Here is a 9,194-nt window from a genome sequence, read left to right on the forward strand (position 1 = left end):
ATGCAATTTCAAATAGATCCATTAACAGATGCATTAACATATGCATTAACAGCTTTAACATTAACAAATAGCATGCGATTAACAGATGCATTAATAGCTTTAAAATGCTTCGACAAAGAGAACAGATCCAATCGAACACCAAACAGATCCAATTTGAAACAGATTTAACAGATATGGTGGCGATTGGCAATCGCTGTGAATTGAAACATACCTGCTGCGGTGGAGAAGGAACTGGCTGTGGCGGAGGTGGAGCCGCCAGAAAAGGAGCCAGACGGAGGTGGAGCCGCTGGAAAAGGAGCCGGAGGTGGAGCCGCCGGAAAAGGAAGCCGGGAGGTGGAGCTGTGGCGGCTGCTTGTTACGGTAGAACACAGGTGTGGAGAAGGAACGATATGTGTGGAAAAGAAACGACATGTTTGTAGGGTACAGATATACAAATATAAAGGGTGTTAAAAATTAAAGGGTATATTGGTAATTTGTTGGTTGAAAAGCTATAATCTGCTCAAGAAATCACAAACTTATAACTTTTCAAAAACTCCTTTTTATTCATGTTAAAAAGTCATTTCTAAAAGCACTTTTTAACTTGTCAAACACTATAAGGAGCTTATTGGCTTTTTGATAAGTCAATAAGCCAATAAGTCATTTTGAAAAGCTTAGGCAAACATGCCCTAAGTTGTTTTTATAAAGTTTGGGTTAGCTTATAGATGCTTTTATGTGTTGAGAAGTTGTTTTTTTAAGTAGTATAAGTTAATAAGTCTTTTTTGAGAAAGAATCCCAAACACCCTCTACATTAAGAGTGTTTGGGATTGCTTCTCCTTTTCTTTTTTTCTGCTTTTCCATCTCTCTTTCTCCTGTTTGAAAAAGTCACAGCCATCAACTTTTCATTTTCTTCTTTTCAAACCACAAAAACTCATTTTCAACACACTATTCAAACTGTGACAACCCGCAATTTCAGGTTAATACTTTAACCTAACCACAATTAGTCTATGCGTATATTCATAACACTGCACTTAACTAGGGTTACTTGAATGAGTCTACATTGGTAATTCGGGGAATTACCGGAACACATACACAAGTTAATTCTTGAACGTTGGTGACTAACACGAACAATTAATATAAACAGACGGTTTATACGAAACTTATACGTTGCATGACAAATATGTGAATTATATGTTTTAACTGCAAACTGCAAGATGTTATGTGCCTTTGTGTAAAAGTTATACAGTTAAGGGTGTTTTATGGTTAATATATAAATTATAATAAAACTACTGTAAACCCTAAACTTCCCATAATCTCACTCATTACGGCAATTGGTTTCTCTGATCACTTGGCAACACAAATCTCACACACACAATCATCTTTGATCTTTCAACACAAATCTCACACACACAATCATCTCACACCACATTCATATATATATATATATATAGGCTAAACACTAGTATTTTACTAGATACCGGGTATTTTATCTAGCGTTTTAATCCCGTTTTATGGCGTTTTAAACTATTTTTACCACTCTATAAAAATAAACTCGCCAAATTATTACTGAAATAATTATCAGTTGCCTTGACTGGCTGCGTTGACAGTATTTTGTCAGATACGCGCAGTATCGCGCGGTACGCGCTTAAACTCGGAAAATAGAGTTTGTTAGCGTTTTAATGTATTTTTCCTTCCGAACATGATTAAAAATACCATTTTAATCATAACGAACTATTTTTGAGATTTTAAGATTAATCGGGCGGTCACCGACGTTCGTTACGCGATAAGCGTTTATCTTATTATTGCCAACATAAGTTTTAACAAAGTTTGGATTTACCAACACCTCAATTATCACATATAAACACCAATATCAATAAAATACAGCCTTTTATTTATTCATATATTTAAAACTTTTTTGTATATTCTTTTTAAGAAGTTTATATTTTAGGGGTTCGTATTTTATCTTCACACATCGCCTATATTTTCGAAGAGGAACCTGCTAGAACATGCAAATAATTGAACACTCTCAAAGGCATTCACTACGGACAATCACTATCAAACGTAGTCTCCCAAAGGAATTAAATATGTTGTCTTAGTTTTCTTTTATATACTTTTACAAATTATAATAAAGCTAACTAGCACCCCCTCTAGGAATATATAAAGTGAACCAATTATTTCAAAATAATAAAAAGTATTAGTATTTTTATGAATGCATTCATTTGTTCCCTAATTATAATACATGTGCTAAATGCTTGGACCGTGCTAGAAGAAAATATATTAAATACAATTAAAAATACGATATTCGATTTTGTTGGTATTATTTAATAATTAAAAAAAAAAAAGAATCATCAACGGGTATCCCATCCCATAAACCAATTAATATACTTCGTAAGAATTATTATCATGAACCAATTAATATACTTCGTAAGAATTATTATCATAAACCAATTAATATATTTCGTAAGAATTATTATATTTTTTAAAATAATTCTTTGTTGGGAATCACACAAGTTATTGATTGAGTAATGGAATTTTTTTTTTTTTTTTTTGAACGGCAAATTTGGATCACTGACGGACCACTAGAGTATCATCGTGCCACCAGCGGAACCACCCGATCATATCCATCTCTAATACACCAATTCAGGAGGAAACCCAATAAATATGGGAAAACCCCCTTGTGGGAATCGAACCCAGGACCTATTGGTCTCAAAGCTTTATCCCACCCCCTAAGATGCCACTAGGCTATAAAGTCATGTACAAATTAAGTAATGGAATTGAATGAAGGAGGTTTGGTTTAGTATCAAGAAAAAAAAATGACAGTTTTGTATTCTGCATTGACGACGAAACCACCTCATGTCCTAACTCAGTCTTATGTACATCAAATTCCTATATTGATTCCTATAATCCTTTTAAAATATTGCTGTATAATTTTAAAATATATAATTGTATTCAACTAAAATTTTGTGGTGTTCTCCTTAAAATAAGCAACTTGTGTTTATTACATGTCATAATATTTGATTAATGGCTCCTCCTTGAAATGTACACATTTGTTAAGACTTACCAAGTTTTTGTATAAGGTTATGGGGTATGGGGATGATGGTTTGGGTTATGGATTGTCACCTAGGACCATGGCATCACCGCTACACCGCGTCTCTGTGCAAACCATGGTGGTTCGTATGGTTTGATCCATGACAACCTTGACCTTCTTTCAATTAATTGGAGGATTTTGATTGGTGGGGAAGATAAGTGAGGGTCCCAGTCCACATCATATAAGGTAGTGGATTAGGTTGGTGGATGAGGGTGGGTGACATGACACTGACGTAGAGGGTGGTGATTGTTATTTAGATCACACCATAGCCTAAGAGGACCCGGGGTGGTGAGTGATACAACCCCCACCACGCGTGAAAGTTCACAACACATCGTCGCCACCTTAATTTTTCACGCGTTAACTTTAAAACGCGTTAAGAAAATCACGCCTGGAAAATTTTAAAAACGACCGTTACCCGTTGGAACCTCAATTTGACTGTTTGAAAAAGTTTTTTATATATACAAACATTATTTTAAAATCCAAATAATTCTCCAACTCAATTCAAACATTCTTCCTTCAAATCCAAACATTCTTTCAAATTCAAAAAAAAAAAAAAAATCAATACAAAGATGGAAGGTTCAAGCAAGAGAGGTTCGGGTTCGAAGAAAAATCCCGTACGACACAAGGTTCGAGCGAATCTTGGCGAGCCGGCGCGCTTTAGGTTGCAAGATGAACCCGACCAAATCCCACATTTTCAAACCCAACAATTTCCACCCTTTCAAACCCAACAATTTCCACCCTTTCAATCACAATCGTATTAAAACTAACCGTTCGTTCCAACGTTTCAACCTCACCAATTTCAACCCCAATCGTTTCCACACTTTCAAACCCAATCCCACCAAGTCGACCCGCTAGAAAATGACACCCTCATCCATCATTTTGCACGTGCGTACCGCGAACCACAACAAAATCTCGATGACGATGAAGGTGAGGATGACGTTCAAGAAGAAGAAGAAGAAGACGAAGACGAAGACGAAGAAGAAGAAGAAGAAGATGTCCCGTCATCCGTTTGGAGACAATGGAGGAACGAGTAGGAGGTCGCCTTGGTCAATGCGTACTTGCACACCTCCGAAAACAAGAAATATTCCAATGGGCAAAGAAAAGACATGTTTTGGAGACGAGTCATGGCTCATTTTAGCCAAGTTCCCGGTTCAACGGACTGAAACATGGATCAAATGACTTCGAAGTGGACCGATTTGAACTGGAAAATTAGTAAATTCAACGGTTGTTTCATTCAAGTGGTACGTTTTTTATACATTTAAAACTGTTTTTTTTATTTTTATAACATAAAACTGTTTTTTTATATTTTAAAAACAGGTTTTTAAAAACTGTTTTTATAAAAAAAAACCAGAAATCTGGATTTTATAAAAAAACAGTGTGTTTAAAAAAACAGAAAAAAAGTTTTTATAAAAAACAGAAAATAGTTTTTATAAAAAATAACAGAAAAACATTTTTGAATAATTTTTTTTATTTTTTGTAGAACCGAAATCCACAAAGTGGAGCGAGCGAGGCGACTATCATGTAAACCGCCACCGACGAGTATTGCCGATTATACAAAAGGATGAGTTTTCCACACGTGGCGGCATGAGAGGTTGCGAGACGCAGTGGGTACCGGTTGATTTGGTCGACATGGTTGGGCCGACGGCTCCAAAAAAATAGGAGGTCCCAAAAGATCAAAGACCTCCGACTAGGGGAACTACACGACTTCCGCGTTGGATAACTTGCCCCAAATGAATTTGAACGACGACCCCGTTGACGAACCCAATCAACTCGTTGACAAACCCATTCAAAAGATACACCTACTAGGTTGCGCGCGCAAGAAAGTGGTGATTCGTTAAGTAAAGGAAAGGAAGCGGTGGCGGAGTCGATCTCCGAAATCAAAGAGGCTAAATTGGTAGAAATAACCGAATCCAAAGAAAGAAGAGAAAAACTTGTGAAGACAAAACTTCAATGCGAGGAGACGTATATTAAACACTTGAACGTAATAGAAAAAACATAATGATTTAAAAATCTTGTTAGAGCCGTACACCAATCTCGACGAACCGTTTAAATCGGTTGTAGTTCAACAAAAACGTGGGATATGTGAAAAGTTGGGGTGGGAGATGTCATTCGTTTAAGTCGGTTTGTTTAGGTTTTTTTATTTGCAATGTTTAGTTTTTTTTAGTATGTAATTTAGGTTTTATTCAAATGAAATTTATAATTTATAATTTTAGTGTTTTATTGTTAATTTATAATTTAAAAAAAAATAAAAAAGTTTGTGAGTGATGGAATTTCATCACAAGTGATGACCATTTCCTCTAAAAAGATTGTGAGTGATAGAATAATGGTTGATGACATGGCGAAACTTAATTGAAAGTTGTGAGTGATGAGTGATTGCCACCCTTACCCCTAAAGGTGATACCCCATTCATTTTAGAGGTATAAAAATGATTCAAAGTAATGATATCTAAGTTTAAAACATCTACGTTCATTCACTATTAGAGGTATAAAAATGATTCAAAGTAATGATATCTAAGTCTAAAACATCTACGTTCATTCACTAGAAAATGTATTTAGGTGTATGTTGTTGGATGAGTTACGAGCGTGTATAAGGGGGTGGGGGTGGTCATCACTCATCACTCATCAACCACTCATCACTCACAACATCCAATCAAGTTTCGCCATGTCATCAACTATTTTTCCATCACTCACAATCTTTTTTAGTGGCAATGGTCATCACTCACAACACCCAAAAATAAACCCTCACACCCCCTCACATCCATTTATCACTCACAAGCCCATCACTCGTTAATTTTATCACGCCAACCTTCCATCACTCGTGATCTTTGTTGGTGGCGGTGGCAATTTCACCAAGTTCCACGCGTGGAACTTTTCATCACGCACACTTTTTCCAACCACCCCCAGTCCCCTAATTTGGTACAGATCGATGAAGTGTGATATAGGTCAATGAATTCACTAAAGAGTATGAAAGTATTTTGTACATTTTTATTCGCAAGATGTGAGTTAAACTGTTTGGGAATTGAATTGTTTGATTAAATAGCAAAGAAAAGGGAGACGATAAAAAACTTCTAACGACTAGACGATAATTAACAAGGTTTAATGATATTGTACCGATCAAATTTCAGTGCTAATTCAATATTCACTTTTTGGTGTTTCAGGATCAGTATTTTTGGTTCGGTACTGGTGCGGTACGATACCGGTACCAACTTTTGGGAATTTTCGGGATCAGTTTTTTTGGTACTTGAAGAAACACCAAATCTAAACCGTAGCGTCTAGGCTTGAGGGAAGTGTGATCTCAACAAGATGGTTAATCCTTAACTCTTCCTGATCACAGCCACTGAGCTTGTTATGAGAATGGATGTGCAAAACAAGAACACCGCGAAGCTCGTTACAAGGAGGAGAGGTGGAGTGTTCTCCTTATAACCACCATCTGGTGTGAGAATAAGTTTCGATTAAAGAGAGTAAACGAGTGTGTGTTAATTGTGAGAAAGTAAGAGAGCTCATTCTTAAACCTTTTGAGGAGTCTTGTATTTATAGCCGAAGGTGGGAGAGGAGGATTGTGGGCTGGTGGACCTTAGCCTAGTTGTCGCTGTCGAATAATATCCACTTGGTCCCCACTGGTAAGACAAGTAGTGTCTACATAGGTGGAGTTAATGTGGCACAATGTGACTGGTTACCCATCACTGTCCAAGTGTACCTTCTGTCGGGCCTTTCATTAGCCGTTAATGAAGATCGTGTGGCAACGTCTGGGGATGATTGATTGGTGCCACATATTCGTCCTTTGATACTTATTGTCCCTTGCACGATTTCTTCATCGTGAGAGGTGCGATCACAGGATCTGCTGCAACCTGATTGGTTGCATGTTGCTGTTACGTGTATTGAATGTCTTTATGTGGGCTGTCACTATTCACATGCGCGGATGCTATCATGCAGGATTATTCTAACATCGACCGAGTGTTTAGGTAGTGATTGTGGGTATGGTCGGGCTCGGGCACGCATGTGGCCATGCACATTATTTAAGACCATACCCTTTTAATACCGATATATACCGAGCTCATCCGTAAATTCCTTTCGACTATTAAAGGTAAAGGGATTAAAAATTTGAATATGACATTAACAAGTATTTCTCTAATCTAGGAATAACTCAGGTAGTCTAAATATTTGAAATAAACATATAATAGAATGTATCAATTTATTATATGAATGTAATCATTTGCTCCATAAGAAAAATTATAATACAAATAACGATATGATCTTTGTTGTTATTTGATTTTGTTGGTATTAATAACTAAAAAAGAAATATCAATCATATATGTGTTTTTCATGAACAATTATATAAAATAAAGCCCAATAATTTGGTTACAACTATTATATATTTTATAAGAATAGTTTGTCGGAAAGTTAATAATTGAGTAATGGAATGGAACATGTTAAGAGAAAAAAAAATAAAAGAGACATATTTTGAATTTAAATAAAATAAAATTCCCCCATTGAGGAGGAAACCACTCAATGTCCCACATCACATGTTATAACATATTGGATCCGACAATAACTCACGTTCATCATATTCCTGCAACAACATATAACATATAATATATAGATATGCTTTTAGAATTCGAAGCTTCAATACACATTCCTACTTTGATTATTTATATTTGGCCCAACACAATGATTCATATAAATAACAACCACCCCTCACTCATCTCCCCATATTCTCTCTGATAAATCATATAGACATGGGTGCTTGTGTATCTTCCTCGATCGATAAGTCGGCTTGTGCCTTTGTTGTATCACTCAAAGGCGAACTAATCCAGTACCCGACACCTATCTTTGTCTCCGAGGTACTACAATTTGAAAACTCTTCTTCCTTTCTCTGTAATTCGGACACCTTGTACTGCGACCAACGTATCCCTGCCTTGGATCCAGAAGACCAGCTTGATGCGGGTCAGATTTACTTTATTCTACAAAACCCAATGCTTAATCGCCGTCTTACTGCCTCAGAGATGGCTGCGCTTGCACATAGAGCCAGTCTTGCTCTTGATTCACATTACTCGCACAAAAGGAACAAGAACAAGAACAAGGCTCGTATATCGCCTTTGGAAACAACTCATTTCACTAATGATGAAAACAACGTTCCATATAAGCAGCCGCAGAAGCAGAGTATTGGTGGCTTACGAGTGTCCAGGTCTGGATCCATCCGCCGGAGATATTCTTCAAAGAAAGCTCGGTTGGCTACCATTCGATTGTCTACAATATACGAAAACGAAGGGTGTGAGGAGTTGCAATCCATGACATGAGTTTCCGATTTGTTAACCGGTCGTGATGATGTACAGATGTTTTTGAGGCTTTTTTTTTTTTTTTTTTTTTGTACATGGGGAATGTTAAATCTGGAATTTTGTTTGTAGAAAAAACCCAATTTAATCAATTTATAGAAACCAAAATGTACTATTTCAATCCTTTTACATTTAGCTTTTATTTCAACCTTTTTACATTTAGCTTATTTTGAGCTTTAAATATATATCTCTCGCCCCTTTTCCTCTTCCTCTCTCATCTATCATACAAATAATTTTTTTTTATCTAGATACAACCTGTGTATTATATGTGTTGAATAAATATAATTTAATATAGTAAATAATATAAAAAAGTTACATCTTTAAAAAACGTGCATTGCACGAGCTAAATAAACTTGTTTATTATATGGATTGAATAAATCTGTAATTAGTTTATACATACAGTCATCAACATATGCCTTTAAAAATGAACTTTGATATACAATTTACTTATTATAGCATTTTACTTTGTTTTTCATTTTTTCTTGGCTTCGAAACTAATATAAACTTTTAAGTAAAAGATAAGTTTATTTAGAAAATTCATAATTAATTTCATATTAAATTCGCTTGTAAATTAATATAATTATTAATAACTTAATTATAATTATCCATAAGTAAATAATAATTATAACCTTTTAAAGAAGCAACAAACTTATGCATATCAAGATTGTATAATTGGTTTTGGGAGATTTTCAAAAAAAAATTGGAATTTTTCTTTTTAACCCTAAGGTTTTAATCTTTCACAATTTAAGTTTAAAGTTTTAATTTTTGTTTCATTTTTAACCTTAAAGTTTTAATCTT

At 35.4% G+C, this 9,194-nt stretch overlaps 1 protein-coding gene across 1 annotated transcript; it reads left to right on the forward strand.

Moving 5' to 3' along the window:
- The first annotated feature begins 7,799 nt into the window (after positions 1-7,799).
- Positions 7,800-8,360, forward strand: LOC110945117. The gene has a single exon (XM_022186755.1). It carries the CDS (start codon positions 7,800-7,802, stop codon positions 8,358-8,360), a length of 561 nt encoding a protein of 186 aa, XP_022042447.1.
- Positions 8,361-9,194: the final 834 nt, after the last annotated feature.

The sequence above is a fragment of the Helianthus annuus genome, chromosome 6 (genome assembly GCF_002127325.2).
Source record: "Helianthus annuus cultivar XRQ/B chromosome 6, HanXRQr2.0-SUNRISE, whole genome shotgun sequence".
Taxonomy (NCBI): Eukaryota; Viridiplantae; Streptophyta; class Magnoliopsida; order Asterales; family Asteraceae; genus Helianthus; species Helianthus annuus.

What these genes read in the sequence shown, in the direction of transcription:
- LOC110945117 (XM_022186755.1), top strand. Translation starts at nt 7,800, where the DNA reads ATGGGTGCTTGTGTATCTTCCTCGATCGATAAGTCGGCTTGTGCCTTT.